The sequence below is a fragment of the Ambystoma mexicanum genome, unplaced genomic scaffold (genome assembly GCF_040938575.1).
Source record: "Ambystoma mexicanum isolate Mex_15411 unplaced genomic scaffold, UKY_AmexF1_1 Mex_scaf11, whole genome shotgun sequence".
In the NCBI taxonomy this organism is placed as follows: domain Eukaryota; kingdom Metazoa; phylum Chordata; class Amphibia; order Caudata; family Ambystomatidae; genus Ambystoma; species Ambystoma mexicanum.
In genome coordinates this window covers 35,195-51,488 of record NW_027182336.1, presented here as the reverse complement: position 1 = coordinate 51,488, position 16,294 = coordinate 35,195, and the positions used below count along the sequence as shown (strand labels likewise).

At 56.8% G+C, this 16,294-nt stretch overlaps 2 protein-coding genes across 2 annotated transcripts; both read right to left on the bottom strand.

Moving 5' to 3' along the window:
• Nucleotides 1-5,516: 5,516 nt before the first annotated feature.
• LOC138553527 (histone H3) lies at nucleotides 5,517-6,302 on the bottom strand. Its single transcript, XM_069642555.1, has one exon. The coding sequence runs from the start codon at nucleotides 6,300-6,302 to the stop codon at nucleotides 5,892-5,894; it is 411 nt and encodes a 136-aa protein (XP_069498656.1). The 3' UTR covers nucleotides 5,517-5,891.
• A 6,223-nt stretch (nucleotides 6,303-12,525) lies between these two features.
• LOC138553524 (histone H3) lies at nucleotides 12,526-13,333 on the bottom strand. Its single transcript, XM_069642552.1, has one exon. It carries the CDS (start codon nucleotides 13,309-13,311, stop codon nucleotides 12,901-12,903), a length of 411 nt encoding a protein of 136 aa, XP_069498653.1. The 5' UTR covers nucleotides 13,312-13,333; the 3' UTR covers nucleotides 12,526-12,900.
• Between the last annotated feature and the right edge of the window lie 2,961 nt (nucleotides 13,334-16,294).

The window sequence follows — 16,294 nt, the reverse complement described above, 5'->3', positions numbered from 1 at the left end:
GGGAAGACAAATCGACAAGACCCGCAATCCAGAGGGGGGTTAAGACAGGACTGGATGGCCTCCCCACGCGTTGGCCACTGGACATTTGAGAGTTCGGCTCATGCACTGCTTACGTCTCTCTGGCTCTCGCATATGCTCTCTCTACACTCTCTGGGCAGGCAGGATACACAACCTCTCCTTTGCCATCATAGCGATCTGAGAAACACACGTGCAGCTGCCCCCAGTCAGAGGGCCGACCAACTGCCGCATAGCGACCTTCTACAGCCATCCTCAGAGGAATGCACCAACACAGATACCCAACGGAGCGCTTTGCCCAGGGATGCAACAGTGCAGATGCGTAACTGAGTGCTTTTCAGGGGTAAAAACGGAACAGATATACAGCAGGGAGTAGGATACGGAGGGGCACCGCCATACAGGGTGGCTGGGTGGAGAGAGGCAGGTGTCGTCTAGCGAGCCAGGTGGTGCGGCGTGATTGGCCTAGGTATTGAGGGGGAGAGCGACTCCTTGAAGAGGTGCGTCTTGAGTTCTTTTCTGAATTGTGGGAGCGTGTGGGGCAAGTCTGATGCCGACGGGGAGGAGGTTCCCTGGTCTCGGGGCGTAGGCAGAGAAGGCTTGTTGTCTGGTCCTTTCCTTTTTGCAGTGGCGGATTTAAAGACTGCTCGTGTCCCAGGCTTCTGGTGGTGCGTTGTCTGCTGGAGATGCTGGGTTTCTCTGCAAGGTAGCTGGGTGACTTGAGGGCGTGACTGCCTTATAGATGATGCGGCAAGACTTGAAGGTGATTTGTGGGTGCAGTGTGAGCCAGTGAAGGTCGATGAGGGGAGGGGTGACGGGGTACCTGCGTAGAGCCTTGAGAAAGCGTGTGGCTGCATGTAGGACACTTCTCTGGGGCTCAAGGGAAGACGACGGGCGGCCTTTCCGAGGAGGGCGTTGCCCCCATCCAGGTGGGATAGGACCAGTGCTTGTACGGTGGATCTAAAGCTGTCCGGAGGGATATTGTTGGCATGCGAAATGACTCCTGCCCTACAACCTACCATCCTGCCTAGACCTACCCTGCAACCCACCATTAACGACGACCAAGGATCAGAAAAATGAGCTCGATGTGACCACATTGGTGCGAGATAGCTCCTGCCCAATATCCAATTATCCTGCAACCAACCATAAACCGCAACCAGTGAAACCGGGCCCCTGAGATGCAGTCTGCTGAGCCTAAGATTAATGGCCCTCTGCCCGAGCACACATATCTTACCCGGCTACTAGCTGTGCATCTGCCTCTGAGGGCAGCTACCGCGAAACACGACAATGTAACCCTGGAACAGTGGGCTCGTAAGAACAAAACATCCACTCCAGACGCTCACCTCTCCTATCACTATGCTCACGCTCTACTTTACACCAACACAAAATAGAGCGCAGCTATAGCCCGCGATCAATTTCGGCCTAGCTGCTCACATATACGTACTATAGCCCATGAACGCCTCAGCATCCTGCAGCTATAGCCCACGAAAAGAAATCGGCCTAGCTGCACACATAAGCGTCCTACACAGGCCTCATGCCGCAGTCTCGAGAGACCAACCCCCAAACTGCACACATTCAACTGATCTCTCAATACCACCGCACCAAATGTTAGGATGCAGCTACCATCAAGCAATCGCATCAGCTGCTCCCATATTGAATGCACCCAAGCACCCTACTCTCTCGACTGACCTTTACTACGGTCTCCAAGGGGGGCGTTCAACCCACAAGCGCTTTGAGATCATACCAATGATATATAGAGCGCTATGTAAATGCCAAATAACAATGTATGATGTTGGCCTGACTGACCCGATGGCTGGAGGGAGAGAAATGGCAGCTGGGCCGGCCACTCCCGAGGAGAGGCCAGTAGTGAGTGGAGCAAATGCCATGCTCCTGGCTGTCTCAGGGAGCCTAGGCAGAGAGAGAGAGAGAGAGAGAGAGAGAAGCAAAAGGCTCTGCTCCTGGGCCTCTCAGGGCCCAGCAGAGAGTGGCGACCGCACTCAGCAGCGCGTGGAGCAAGGAATACGCTCCGGCCTGGCCCCTAGGCCACGAACGGCCAGGTTCTATAGGCAGGAAAACAGGGCTGACCTACAGGCACTTGTAACTCAGAGTGTGCTGTGACCCCTGGCTTCTCGGATAACAGTGCACCGGGCGACGCGAGAGTTCTCGAGGCCTGCTCAGAGGCTTATGGGGATGGCTAGAGGGGTGTGTGTGTGCCCCCCGCTTGGTCTGCAGCTGGGTACTTCTGGGAGTTATCAGCATAATCCCGCCTTTCCCAGCCAACTCTACCTAGGCCGCAGTACCTTCTGCCGTTACAAGAGGGCATCGGGGAGCTCAGTGCTTTGGCATGAGTGCCTTAGTCTGGTTACCAGAAGGGAAGAGAGATGTGGGGGGGGGGGGGGGGGGCAGGGAGGGAGGGGGCTTCCCATCTGCAAGGGGGTATGTATTCTCATGTAGGTAGACTTTGACGCGAAGTAAAGAGCTATCAAGTGGAATTCCTAAAGTGGACTTGGTTTCTTTTGGCGCATTGCCCCATTTACATTTCAATGGGCGCACACACAACGGGGCTGTTGGTATTTTGGCCCACGGGACCTCGAGTGCCACTGCCGCACAGGTCCACCGCACTGGCGGGGAAGCAGAGGGGTGGGCTGGGTTCAGCCTTCCAAGAAAGCGCGGTTCCATGTGATAATATGCCTGCAAAAATGTCGCCATGCAAGAATTGCGCAGTTTTTTTTGCGGCGATCTTACCCCACGGAACCTGTGGGGGACAGCCCCTGCAACCCCCATATTTTTTTCATACCATAAATAATGTCGCCTATGCTGGGGATAATATTAGCCCAATACCGAATGCGCAGCGCAAATGAGCAGCTCTGTTATTGACGGTGTGGGCGGCTCTTAAAAGAGCCTTTGGGTTTGTGCGTCGGTGCTGTGGTAGGTGTTCCTCAACCCCCGAATCCATAGAGAGTGCGTCCCTGGCGCTTCAGGGCATAGACCACATCCATGGCAGTGACCGTCTTCCTCTTGGCGTGCTCAGTGTAGGTGACGGCGTCCCGGATCACGTTTTCCAGGAAGACCTTGAGCACACCGCGGGTCTCCTCGTAGATGAGGCCGGAGATGCGCTTGACTCCGCCACGGCGGGCCAGGCGGCGGATGGCGGGCTTGGTAATGCCCTGGATGTTGTCTCGGAGCACTTTCCTGTGCCTCTTGGCGCCGCCCTTGCCGAGACCTTTCCCTCCTTTGCCGCGACCAGACATGTCCGCTTCTGCTGCTGCTCTGCTCGTCACAAGGGAGCTGGGGCTGTGTGTGTGGTGGCCGACGGGAATCGGCTGCTTATATGGACAGAGGGCGGGCCATGGGGGTGGAGGGCGGGGATCGCGCGGCAGCCGTCCGCTCCAGTGTGCACATGCGCAGCATTTCAAAATCAAAATGCCCGCGCTTTCCAGCCGTTACACCGGCTGGCCTTTGTTCTCTCCGAACTCGGTAAAGCAGGAAGGCGCTTGATTGTCAGCCCTTTAATGTAGAAACGTAGCTGCGCTTCTGAGAGAGGGCGCGCACGAACACACACACACACACCACCCCTTCCTCCAATTAAGCCCTGTGTACTCACTCCCACCCTTTCCAGCTGTGCCTCACAGTCCGGTGTGCCGCATTCGCGCCCTACTTTGCCCATGCACCCAGAAAGCTGCATGGGTATCGGGAGCATGCGATCAGCCCAAAGGGGTTTTGCACATACTCTGTTGTAGTGTAGAGAAGTGGTGGCGCTGCTGTCAAGGTACTGAGCTCTTTGTCTGAGTGTGTGAGCGGCTCTTACAAGAGCCTTTGTGTTTTTTGTTTTGTTTTTGGGAGAGTGTGTACCTTGGGCTTGTTACTTGCTGGCTTTGCCCCCTGCCTTGTGGCCCTCGGTCTTCTTGGGCAGCAGCACGGCCTGGATGTTGGGCAGGACACCGCCCTGGGCAATGGTGACCTTGCCCAGCAGCTTGTTGAGCTCCTCGTCGTTGCGGATGGCGAGCTGCAGGTGTCTGGGGATGATGCGGGTCTTCTTGTTGTCCCGGGCGGCGTTGCCGGCCAGCTCCAGGATCTCAGCAGTCAGGTACTCGAGCACGGCAGCCAGGTACACCGGGGCTCCGGCTCCCACGCGCTCACCGTAGTTCCCCTTCCGCAGCAGCCTGTGCACACGGCCTACTGGGAACTGCAAGCCTGCCCGGGAGGAGCGAGTCTTTGCCTTAGCACGGGCCTTCCCTCCTTGCTTTCCTCGTCCAGACATGATGCGTTGCTCGTTCAACGTTCAAAACGAAAGTAATGAGCCTGGGAGGGCCGGCATATAAAGACACGGTGGAGCTCTCTCATTGGACGAAACCTAGGCTCTGTGTGAACATCCATTGGAGGGGGAGACTACTCCTGCCAACCAACCAATCAGAGCTCTGTGCCGGGCACACAGACACGGAAGAGCTGCAGAACCAAAGGGGCCAATGGCGAGCAGGGACTGGCAGCAGCTGATTAAGCACAGGCAGCCTACAAAAGAGAGGGGAGGGGTGCGGTTATTTACTCATTTCTTCCGCTCCTCACAGCGTGATCGTTCGCGGCAGACAATGCCTGAGCCAGCCAAGTCCGCCCCAGCGCCCAAGAAGGGCTCCAAGAAAGCGCTCTCCAAGCCGCCCAAGAAGGACGGGAAGAAGCGCAAGAGGTGCAGGAAGGAAAGCTATGCCATTTACATCTACAAGGTGATGAAGCAGGTGCACCCTGACACCGGCATCTCTTCCAAGGCCATGGGCATCATGAACTCGTTTGTCAATGACATCTTCGAGCGCATCTCCGGGGAAGCCTCCCGCCTGTGCCACTACAACAAACACAGGACCATCACCTCCAGGGAGATCCAGACCGCAGTGCGACTCCTGCTGCCAGGCGAGCTGGCCAAGCACGCTGTGTCCGAGGGCACCAAGGCCGTCACCAAGTACACCAGTGCCAAGTGAGGCCACAGTTCCCAGCAGCAAAAAACCCAAAGGCTCTTTTAAGAGCCGCTCACCACCTCCACTCAAGAGCTCGCATGCTTTGCCTAGCAAGCCCCGCTTTATTCCATCCCCGGAAGACATAAGGGCAATGGTCTCAAATAGGGACTTCGGCCTCAGGGTCGGCGTAAGCAAATTAATGCTCTGCGCTGCGGCAGGAGTCACGCTCCCTACTTGACACATTCGCTGGGCTGGGAGGGAAAGCTCTGGGGACAGAGCGCAATGTGCAGGACAGGCACTGCCAGGGAAGCGCGCGCAGCAGACCCCTCTGTCCCCGAGCTCGACAGGGAGCCAGTACCGCACCGTTCGGTTTGCGGGGGGGGGGGGGGGGGGCGAGCGGAGAACCGGCCGTTAGCGCACAACGCTTAGAAGTGGTTGTGATCCAGCATCAAGGCAGGCGCTATAGAAACCGTGATGTGTAGGGGGGGGGGGGGGGCGCGTCTTCAGGTTCAGAGATCTCTGTGGGGAGGTGGGGGGGCCGGCCTCGGGTTAAGAGATGGCTGTGCTCCGGCTAAGAGGCACAAGCCATCGCATCTAATCCGACCGCCACAAGAGCACAAATTGAAAGCAATATGAAGGTGAGGCAAAGCTGGTCGCCAAAGCGCCCTGACATGCATTTTGGGGGCTCGCAGCGGTGGGGTGTGGCGGGTTGCGTTGACTTGGACGCCAGCCGCAGGGCGTTTCATTCAACACATGCCAAGACAGGCAGTGGCAACTGGAGCGTTGGCATGTTTGCCTTGGGTTTGAGAGACAACCTAGCTGCCTGTGCAGTGAAGAGAGGCGCCTCGAGAGGCAGAGTTGAGCAGCTCTTGTGTGTGACAATGTGTCGGCTCTTAAAAGAGCCTTTGTGGTGGTGGGTCTTGCTGCCGGTGCCCCTCAGGCCCTCTCGCCTCGGATGCGGCGGGCCAGCTGGATGTCCTTGGGCATAATGGTCACTCTTTTGGCGTGAATGGCGCAGAGGTTGGTGTCCTCAAAGAGCCCCACCAAGTAGGACTCGCTGGCCTCCTGCAGGGCCATGACGGCGGAGCTCTGGAAACGCAGGTCGGTCTTGAAATCCTGTGCGATCTCCCGCACAAGGCGCTGGAAGGGCAGTTTGCGGATGAGCAGCTCGGTAGATTTCTGGTAGCGCCGTATCTCCCGGAGGGCCACGGTGCCCGGCCGGTAGCGGTGAGGTTTCTTGACACCGCCAGTGGCTGGTGCGCTCTTGCGGGCAGCTTTGGTGGCCAGCTGCTTGCGAGGTGCCTTGCCTCCGGTGGACTTGCGGGCGGTCTGCTTGGTACGGGCCATGGTAACCTTGTGCGACTTACCTCCGAAGTACAATGGTCTGTCTGTGACGGCTTCAGAGAGCGCGCGGGCTGATGAAGACCCAGCTCCACTCCGATTGGCTGGGACAATAGCAGGAAACAGGTTTGAAAAAGCCCGCCAAACTCTGTGACGAGCCCGAGGCAGAACGTCGGCCCGTTGAAGGGCTGGCAGGCATCTACGTGCACAGGCACGCGCGGAACAGGAGGGCTATGATTGGACAGCCAGTCTGAGGTTTGCCAGCTATTCATTGATTCCTGTTATGATTGACAGCACGCACGCACGCACGCACGCACGCTCGCTCGTGTCTCTCACTTTTCTTTCTTTCTCTCTTGGGCTGAGGGGGATTTATTCATTTTATTCAGGTGGCCATTTTGTATGGCACGATAAGGGGCGGCGTGGGGTCACCTCAGAGTACGAGTCTGTGAAGCACCCAGCCTGGCAAGCAAGTGCAGAAAAGAAAGCGGACCGCGCCCCGGAAAGTTATAAAAGGAGACTCCATAGAAGTAGGTGGTTGTGGGAAAAGTTAAGAGTGGTTCTAACGAGCAACCACCTTCTCTTGACTCCCCCATCTGACACCTGATGGCAAGGCTCTCGCGTTTCCCGGGTCCATGAGTGGGAAAGCCACCCAGTTCTGTTTTTTGTTTGGAATTCTGGCACTGGTAGTGTTTCTGCATTTGAAACAGGGAAGACAAATCGACAAGACCCGCAATCCAGAGGGGGGTTAAGACAGGACTGGATGGCCTCCCCACGCGTTGGCCACTGGACATTTGAGAGTTCTGCTCATGCACTGCTTACGTCTCTCTGGCTCTCGCATATGCTCTCTCTACACTCTCTGGGCAGGCAGGATACACAACCTCTCCTTTGCCATCATAGCGATCTGAGAAACACACGTGCAGCTGCCCCCAGTCAGAGGGCCGACCAACTGCCGCATAGCGACCTTCTACAGCCATCCTCAGAGGAATGCACCAACACAGATACCCAACGGAGCGCTTTGCCCAGGGATGCAACAGTGCAGATGCGTAACTGAGTGCTTTTCAGGGGTAAAAACGGAACAGATATACAGCAGGGAGTAGGATACGGAGGGGCACCGCCATACAGGGTGGCTGGGTGGAGAGAGGCAGGTGTCGTCTAGCGAGCCAGGTGGTGCGGCGTGATTGGCCTAGGTATTGAGGGGGAGAGCGACTCCTTGAAGAGGTGCGTCTTGAGTTCTTTTCTGAATTGTGGGAGCGTGTGGGGCAAGTCTGATGCCGACGGGGAGGAGGTTCCCTGGTCTCGGGGCGTAGGCAGAGAAGGCTTGTTGTCTGGTCCTTTCCTTTTTGCAGTGGCGGATTTAAAGACTGCTCGTGTCCCAGGCTTCTGGTGGTGCGTTGTCTGCTGGAGATGCTGGGTTTCTCTGCAAGGTAGCTGGGTGACTTGAGGGCGTGACTGCCTTATAGATGATGCGGCAAGACTTGAAGGTGATTTGTGGGTGCAGTGTGAGCCAGTGAAGGTCGATGAGGGGAGGGGTGACGGGGTACCTGCGTAGAGCCTTGAGAAAGCGTGTGGCTGCATGTAGGACACTTCTCTGGGGCTCAAGGGAAGACGACGGGCGGCCTTTCCGAGGAGGGCGTTGCCCCCATCCAGGTGGGATAGGACCAGTGCTTGTACGGTGGATCTAAAGCTGTCCGGAGGGATATTGTTGGCATGCGAAATGACTCCTGCCCTATAACCTACCATCCTGCCTAGACCTACCCTGCAACCCACCATTAACGACGACCAAGGATCAGAAAAATGAGCTCGATGTGACCACATTGGTGCGAGATAGCTCCTGCCCAATATCCAATTATCCTGCAACCAACCATAAACCGCAACCAGTGAAACCGGGCCCCTGAGATGCAGTCTGCTGAGCCTAAGATTAATGGCCCTCTGCCCGAGCACACATATCTTACCCGGCTACTAGCTGTGCATCTGCCTCTGAGGGCAGCTACCGCGAAACACGACAATGTAACCCTGGAACAGTGGGCTCGTAAGAACAAAACATCCACTCCAGACGCTCACCTCTCCTATCACTATGCTAACGCTCTACTTTACACCAACACAAAATAGAGCGCAGCTATAGCCCGCGATCAATTTCGGCCTAGCTGCTCACATATACGTACTATAGCCCATGAACGCCTCAGCATCCTGCTAGAACGCAGCTATAGCCCACGAAAAGAAATCGGCCTAGCTGCACACATAAGCGTCCTACACAGGCCTCATGCCGCAGTCTCGAGAGACCAACCCCCAAACTGCACACATTCAACTGATCTCTCAATACCACCGCACCAAATGTTAGGATGCAGCTACCATCAAGCAATCGCATCAGCTGCTCCCATATTGAATGCACCCAAGCACCCTACTCTCTCGACTGACCTTTACTACGGTCTCCAAGGGGGGCGTTCAACCCACAAGCGCTTTGAGATCATACCAATGATATATAGAGCGCTATGTAAATGCCAAATAACAATGTATGATGTTGGCCTGACTGACCCGATGGCTGGAGGGAGAGAAATGGCAGCTGGGCCGGCCACTCCCGAGGAGAGGCCAGTAGTGAGTGGAGCAAATGCCATGCTCCTGGCTGTCTCAGGGAGCCTAGGCAGAGAGAGAGAGAGAGAGAGAGAAGCAAAAGGCTCTGCTCCTGGGCCTCTCAGGGCCCAGCAGAGAGTGGCGACCGCACTCAGCAGCGGGTGGAGCAAGGAATACGCTCCGGCCTGGCCCCTAGGCCACGAACGGCCACGAACGGCCAGGTTCTATAGGCAGGAAAACAGGGCTGACCTACAGGCACTTGTAACTCAGAGTGTGCTGTGACCCCTGGCTTCTCGGATAACAGTGCACCGGGCGACGCGAGAGTTCTCGAGGCCTGCTCAGAGGCTTATGGGGATGGCTAGAGGGGTGTGTGTGTGCCCCCCGCTTGGTCTGCAGCTGGGTACTTCTGGGAGTTATCAGCATAATCCCGCCTTTCCCAGCCAACTCTACCTAGGCCGCAGTACCTTCTGCCGTTACAAGAGGGCATCGGGGAGCTCAGTGCTTTGGCATGAGTGCCTTAGTCTGGTTACCAGAAGGGAAGAGAGATGGGGGGGGGGGGGGGCAGGGAGGGAGGGGGCTTCCCATCTGCAAGGGGGTATGTATTCTCATGTAGGTAGACTTTGACGCGAAGTAAAGAGCTATCAAGTGGAATTCCTAAAGTGGACTTGGTTTCTTTTGGCGCATTGCCCCATTTACATTTCAATGGGCGCACACACAACGGGGCTGTTGGTATTTTGGCCCACGGGACCTCGAGTGCCACTGCCGCACAGGTCCACCGCACTGGCGGGGAAGCAGAGGGGTGGGCTGGGTTCAGCCTTCCAAGAAAGCGCGGTTCCATGTGATAATATGCCTGCAAAAATGTCGCCATGCAAGAATTGCGCAGTTTTTTTTGCGGCGATCTTACCCCACGGAACCTGTGGGGGACAGCCCCTGCAACCCCCATATTTTTTTTATACCATAAATAATGTCGCCTATGCTGGGGATAATATTAGCCCAATACCGAATGCGCAGCGCAAATGAGCAGCTCTGTTATTGACGGTGTGGGCGGCTCTTAAAAGAGCCTTTGGGTTTGTGCGTCGGTGCTGTGGTAGGTGTTCCTCAACCCCCGAATCCATAGAGAGTGCGTCCCTGGCGCTTCAGGGCATAGACCACATCCATGGCAGTGACCGTCTTCCTCTTGGCGTGCTCAGTGTAGGTGACGGCGTCCCGGATCACGTTTTCCAGGAAGACCTTGAGCACACCGCGGGTCTCCTCGTAGATGAGGCCGGAGATGCGCTTGACTCCGCCACGGCGGGCCAGGCGGCGGATGGCGGGCTTGGTAATGCCCTGGATGTTGTCTCGGAGCACTTTCCTGTGCCTCTTGGCGCCGCCCTTGCCGAGACCTTTCCCTCCTTTGCCGCGACCAGACATGTCCGCTTCTGCTGCTGCTCTGCTCGTCACAAGGGAGCTGGGGCTGTGTGTGTGGTGGCCGACGGGAATCGGCTGCTTATATGGACAGAGGGCGGGCCATGGGGGTGGAGGGCGGGGATCGCGCGGCAGCCGTCGGCTCCAGTGTGCACATGCGCAGCATTTCAAAATCAAAATGCCCGCGCTTTCCAGCCGTTACACCGGCTGGCCTTTGTTCTCTCCGAACTCGGTAAAGCAGGAAGGCGCTTGATTGTCAGCCCTTTAATGTAGAAACGTAGCTGCGCTTCTGAGAGAGGGCGCGCACGAACACACACACACACCACCCCTTCCTCCAATTAAGCCCTGTGTACTCACTCCCACCCTTTCCAGCTGTGCCTCACAGTCCGGTGTGCCGCATTCGCGCCCTACTTTGCCCATGCACCCAGAAAGCTGCATGGGTATCGGGAGCATGCGATCAGCCCAAAGGGGTTTTGCACATACTCTGTTGTAGTGTAGAGAAGTGGTGGCGCTGCTGTCAAGGTACTGAGCTCTTTGTCTGAGTGTGTGAGCGGCTCTTACAAGAGCCTTTGTGTTTTTTGTTTTGTTTTTGGGAGAGTGTGTACCTTGGGCTTGTTACTTGCTGGCTTTGCCCCCTGCCTTGTGGCCCTCGGTCTTCTTGGGCAGCAGCACGGCCTGGATGTTGGGCAGGACACCGCCCTGGGCAATGGTGACCTTGCCCAGCAGCTTGTTGAGCTCCTCGTCGTTGCGGATGGCGAGCTGCAGGTGTCTGGGGATGATGCGGGTCTTCTTGTTGTCCCGGGCGGCGTTGCCGGCCAGCTCCAGGATCTCAGCAGTCAGGTACTCGAGCACGGCAGCCAGGTACACCGGGGCTCCGGCTCCCACGCGCTCACCGTAGTTCCCCTTCCGCAGCAGCCTGTGCACACGGCCTACTGGGAACTGCAAGCCTGCCCGGGAGGAGCGAGTCTTTGCCTTAGCACGGGCCTTCCCTCCTTGCTTTCCTCGTCCAGACATGATGCGTTGCTCGTTCAACGTTCAAAACGAAAGTAATGAGCCTGGGAGGGCCGGCATATAAAGACACGGTGGAGCTCTCTCATTGGACGAAACCTAGGCTCTGTGTGAACATCCATTGGAGGGGGAGACTACTCCTGCCAACCAACCAATCAGAGCTCTGTGCCGGGCACACAGACACGGAAGAGCTGCAGAACCAAACGGGCCAATGGCGAGCAGGGACTGGCAGCAGCTGATTAAGCACAGGCAGCCTACAAAAGAGAGGGGAGGGGTGCGGTTATTTACTCATTTCTTCCGCTCCTCACAGCGTGAACGTTCGCGGCAGACAATGCCTGAGCCAGCCAAGTCCGCCCCAGCGCCCAAGAAGGGCTCCAAGAAAGCGCTCTCCAAGCCGCCCAAGAAGGACGGGAAGAAGCGCAAGAGGTGCAGGAAGGAAAGCTATGCCATTTACATCTACAAGGTGATGAAGCAGGTGCACCCTGACACCGGCATCTCTTCCAAGGCCATGGGCATCATGAACTCGTTTGTCAATGACATCTTCGAGCGCATCTCCGGGGAAGCCTCCCGCCTGTGCCACTACAACAAACACAGGACCATCACCTCCAGGGAGATCCAGACCGCAGTGCGACTCCTGCTGCCAGGCGAGCTGGCCAAGCACGCTGTGTCCGAGGGCACCAAGGCCGTCACCAAGTACACCAGTGCCAAGTGAGGCCACAGTTCCCAGCAGCAAAAAACCCAAAGGCTCTTTTAAGAGCCGCTCACCACCTCCACTCAAGAGCTCGCATGCTTTGCCTAGCAAGCCCCGCTTTATTCCATCCCCGGAAGACATAAGGGCAATGGTCTCAAATAGGGACTTCGGCCTCAGGGTCGGCGTAAGCAAATTATGCTCTGCGCTGCGGCAGGAGTCACGCTCCCTACTTGACACATTCGCTGGGCTGGGAGGGAAAGCTCTGGGGACAGAGCGCAATGTGCAGGACAGGCACTGCCAGGGAAGCGCGCGCAGCAGACCCCTCTGTCCCCGAGCTCGACAGGGAGCCAGTACCGCACCGTTCGGTTTGCGGGTGGGGGGGGGGGCGGCGAGCGGAGAACCGGCCGTTAGCGCACAACGCTTAGAAGTGGTTGTGATCCAGCATCAAGGCAGGCGCTATAGAAACCGTGATGTGTAGAGGGGGGGGGGGGGGGGCGTCTTCAGGTTCAGAGATCTCTGTGGGGAGGTGGGGGGGCCGGCCTCGGGTTAAGAGATGGCTGTGCTCCGGCTAAGAGGCACAAGCCATCGCATCTAATCCGACCGCCACAAGAGCACAAATTGAAAGCAATATGAAGGTGAGGCAAAGCTGGTCGCCAAAGCGCCCTGACATGCATTTTGGGGGCTCGCAGCGGTGGGGTGTGGCGGGTTGCGTTGACTTGGACGCCAGCCGCAGGGCGTTTCATTCAACACATGCCAAGACAGGCAGTGGCAACTGGAGCGTTGGCATGTTTGCCTTGGGTTTGAGAGACAACCTAGCTGCCTGTGCAGTGAAGAGAGGCGCCTCGAGAGGCAGAGTTGAGCAGCTCTTGTGTGTGACAATGTGTCGGCTCTTAAAAGAGCCTTTGTGGTGGTGGGTCTTGCTGCCGGTGCCCCTCAGGCCCTCTCGCCTCGGATGCGGCGGGCCAGCTGGATGTCCTTGGGCATAATGGTCACTCTTTTGGCGTGAATGGCGCAGAGGTTGGTGTCCTCAAAGAGCCCCACCAAGTAGGACTCGCTGGCCTCCTGCAAGGCCATGACGGCGGAGCTCTGGAAACGCAGGTCGGTCTTGAAATCCTGTGCGATCTCCCGCACAAGGCGCTGGAAGGGCAGTTTGCGGATGAGCAGCTCGGTAGATTTCTGGTAGCGCCGTATCTCCCGGAGGGCCACGGTGCCCGGCCGGTAGCGGTGAGGTTTCTTGACACCGCCAGTGGCTGGTGCGCTCTTGCGGGCAGCTTTGGTGGCCAGCTGCTTGCGAGGTGCCTTGCCTCCGGTGGACTTGCGGGCGGTCTGCTTGGTACGGGCCATGGTAACCTTGTGCGACTTACTTCCGAAGTACAATGGTCTGTCTGTGACGGCTTCAGAGAGCGCGCGGGCTGATGAAGACCCAGCTCCACTCCGATTGGCTGGGACAATAGCAGGAAACAGGTTTGAAAAAGCCCGCCAAACTCTGTGACGAGCCCGAGGCAGAACGTCGGCCCGTTGAAGGGCTGGCAGGCATCTACGTGCACAGGCACGCGCGGAACAGGAGGGCTATGATTGGACAGCCAGTCTGAGGTTTGCCAGCTATTCATTGATTCCTGTTATGATTGACAGCACGCACGCACGCACGCACGCTCGCTCGTGTCTCTCACTTTTCTTTCTTTCTCTCTTGGGCTGAGGGGGATTTATTCATTTTATTCAGGTGGCCATTTTGTATGGCACGATAAGGGGCGGCGTGGGGTCACCTCAGAGTACGAGTCTGTGAAGCACCCAGCCTGGCAAGCAAGTGCAGAAAAGAAAGCGGACCGCGCCCCGGAAAGTTATAAAAGGAGACTCCATAGAAGTAGGTGGTTGTGGGAAAAGTTAAGAGTGGTTCTAACGAGCAACCACCTTCTCTTGACTCCCCCATCTGACACCTGATGGCAAGGCTCTCGCGTTTCCCGGGTCCATGAGTGGGAAAGCCACCCAGTTCTGTTTTTTGTTTGGAATTCTGGCACTGGTAGTGTTTCTGCATTTGAAACAGGGAAGACAAATCGACAAGACCCGCAATCCAGAGGGGGGTTAAGACAGGACTGGATGGCCTCCCCACGCGTTGGCCACTGGACATTTGAGAGTTCTGCTCATGCACTGCTTACGTCTCTCTGGCTCTCGCATATGCTCTCTCTACACTCTCTGGGCAGGCAGGATACACAACCTCTCCTTTGCCATCATAGCGATCTGAGAAACACACGTGCAGCTGCCCCCAGTCAGAGGGCCGACCAACTGCCGCATAGCGACCTTCTACAGCCATCCTCAGAGGAATGCACCAACACAGATACCCAACGGAGCGCTTTGCCCAGGGATGCAACAGTGCAGATGCGTAACTGAGTGCTTTTCAGGGGTAAAAACGGAACAGATATACAGCAGGGAGTAGGATACGGAGGGGCACCGCCATACAGGGTGGCTGGGTGGAGAGAGGCAGGTGTCGTCTAGCGAGCCAGGTGGTGCGGCGTGATTGGCCTAGGTATTGAGGGGGAGAGCGACTCCTTGAAGAGGTGCGTCTTGAGTTCTTTTCTGAATTGTGGGAGCGTGTGGGGCAAGTCTGATGCCGACGGGGAGGAGGTTCCCTGGTCTCGGGGCGTAGGCAGAGAAGGCTTGTTGTCTGGTCCTTTCCTTTTTGCAGTGGCGGATTTAAAGACTGCTCGTGTCCCAGGCTTCTGGTGGTGCGTTGTCTGCTGGAGATGCTGGGTTTCTCTGCAAGGTAGCTGGGTGACTTGAGGGCGTGACTGCCTTATAGATGATGCGGCAAGACTTGAAGGTGATTTGTGGGTGCAGTGTGAGCCAGTGAAGGTCGATGAGGGGAGGGGTGACGGGGTACCTGCGTAGAGCCTTGAGAAAGCGTGTGGCTGCATGTAGGACACTTCTCTGGGGCTCAAGGGAAGACGACGGGCGGCCTTTCCGAGGAGGGCGTTGCCCCCATCCAGGTGGGATAGGACCAGTGCTTGTACGGTGGATCTAAAGCTGTCCGGAGGGATATTGTTGGCATGCGAAATGACTCCTGCCCTATAACCTACCATCCTGCCTAGACCTACCCTGCAACCCACCATTAACGACGACCAAGGATCAGAAAAATGAGCTCGATGTGACCACATTGGTGCGAGATAGCTCCTGCCCAATATCCAATTATCCTGCAACCAACCATAAACCGCAACCAGTGAAACCGGGCCCCTGAGATGCAGTCTGCTGAGCCTAAGATTAATGGCCCTCTGCCCGAGCACACATATCTTACCCGGCTACTAGCTGTGCATCTGCCTCTGAGGGCAGCTACCGCGAAACACGACAATGTAACCCTGGAACAGTGGGCTCGTAAGAACAAAACATCCACTCCAGACGCTCACCTCTCCTATCACTATGCTCACGCTCTACTTTACACCAACACAAAATAGAGCGCAGCTATAGCCCGCGATCAATTTCGGCCTAGCTGCTCACATATACGTACTATAGCCCATGAACGCCTCAGCATCCTGCTAGAACGCAGCTATAGCCCACGAAAAGAAATCGGCCTAGCTGCACACATAAGCGTCCTACACAGGCCTCATGCCGCAGTCTCGAGAGACCAACCCCCAAACTGCACACATTCAACTGATCTCTCAATACCACCGCACCAAATGTTAGGATGCAGCTACCATCAAGCAATCGCATCAGCTGCTCCCATATTGAATGCACCCAAGCACCCTACTCTCTCGACTGACCTTTACTACGGTCTCCAAGGGGGGCGTTCAACCCACAAGCGCTTTGAGATCATACCAATGATATATAGAGCGCTATGTAAATGCCAAATAACAATGTATGATGTTGGCCTGACTGACCCGATGGCTGGAGGGAGAGAAATGGCAGCTGGGCCGGCCACTCCCGAGGAGAGGCCAGTAGTGAGTGGAGCAAATGCCATGCTCCTGGCTGTCTCAGGGAGCCTAGGCAGAGAGAGAGAGAGAGAGAGAGAAGCAAAAGGCTCTGCTCCTGGGCCTCTCAGGGCCCAGCAGAGAGTGGCGACCGCACTCAGCAGCGGGTGGAGCAAGGAATACGCTCCGGCCTGGCCCCTAGGCCACGAACGGCCACGAACGGCCAGGTTCTATAGGCAGGAAAACAGGGCTGACCTACAGGCACTTGTAACTCAGAGTGTGCTGTGACCCCTGGCTTCTCGGATAACAGTGCACCGGGCGACGCGAGAGTTCTCGAGGCCTGCTCAGAGGCTTATGGGGATGGCTAGAGGGGTGTGTGTGTGCCCCCCGCTTGGTCTGCAGCTGGGTACTTCTGGGAGTTATCAGCATAA

Excerpts from the sequence above, each read along its gene's own strand:
- LOC138553524 (XM_069642552.1), bottom strand. The coding sequence starts at position 13,311 with ATGGCCCGTACCAAGCAGACCGCCCGCAAGTCCACCGGAGGCAAGGCA.
- LOC138553527 (XM_069642555.1), bottom strand. The coding sequence starts at position 6,302 with ATGGCCCGTACCAAGCAGACCGCCCGCAAGTCCACCGGAGGCAAGGCA.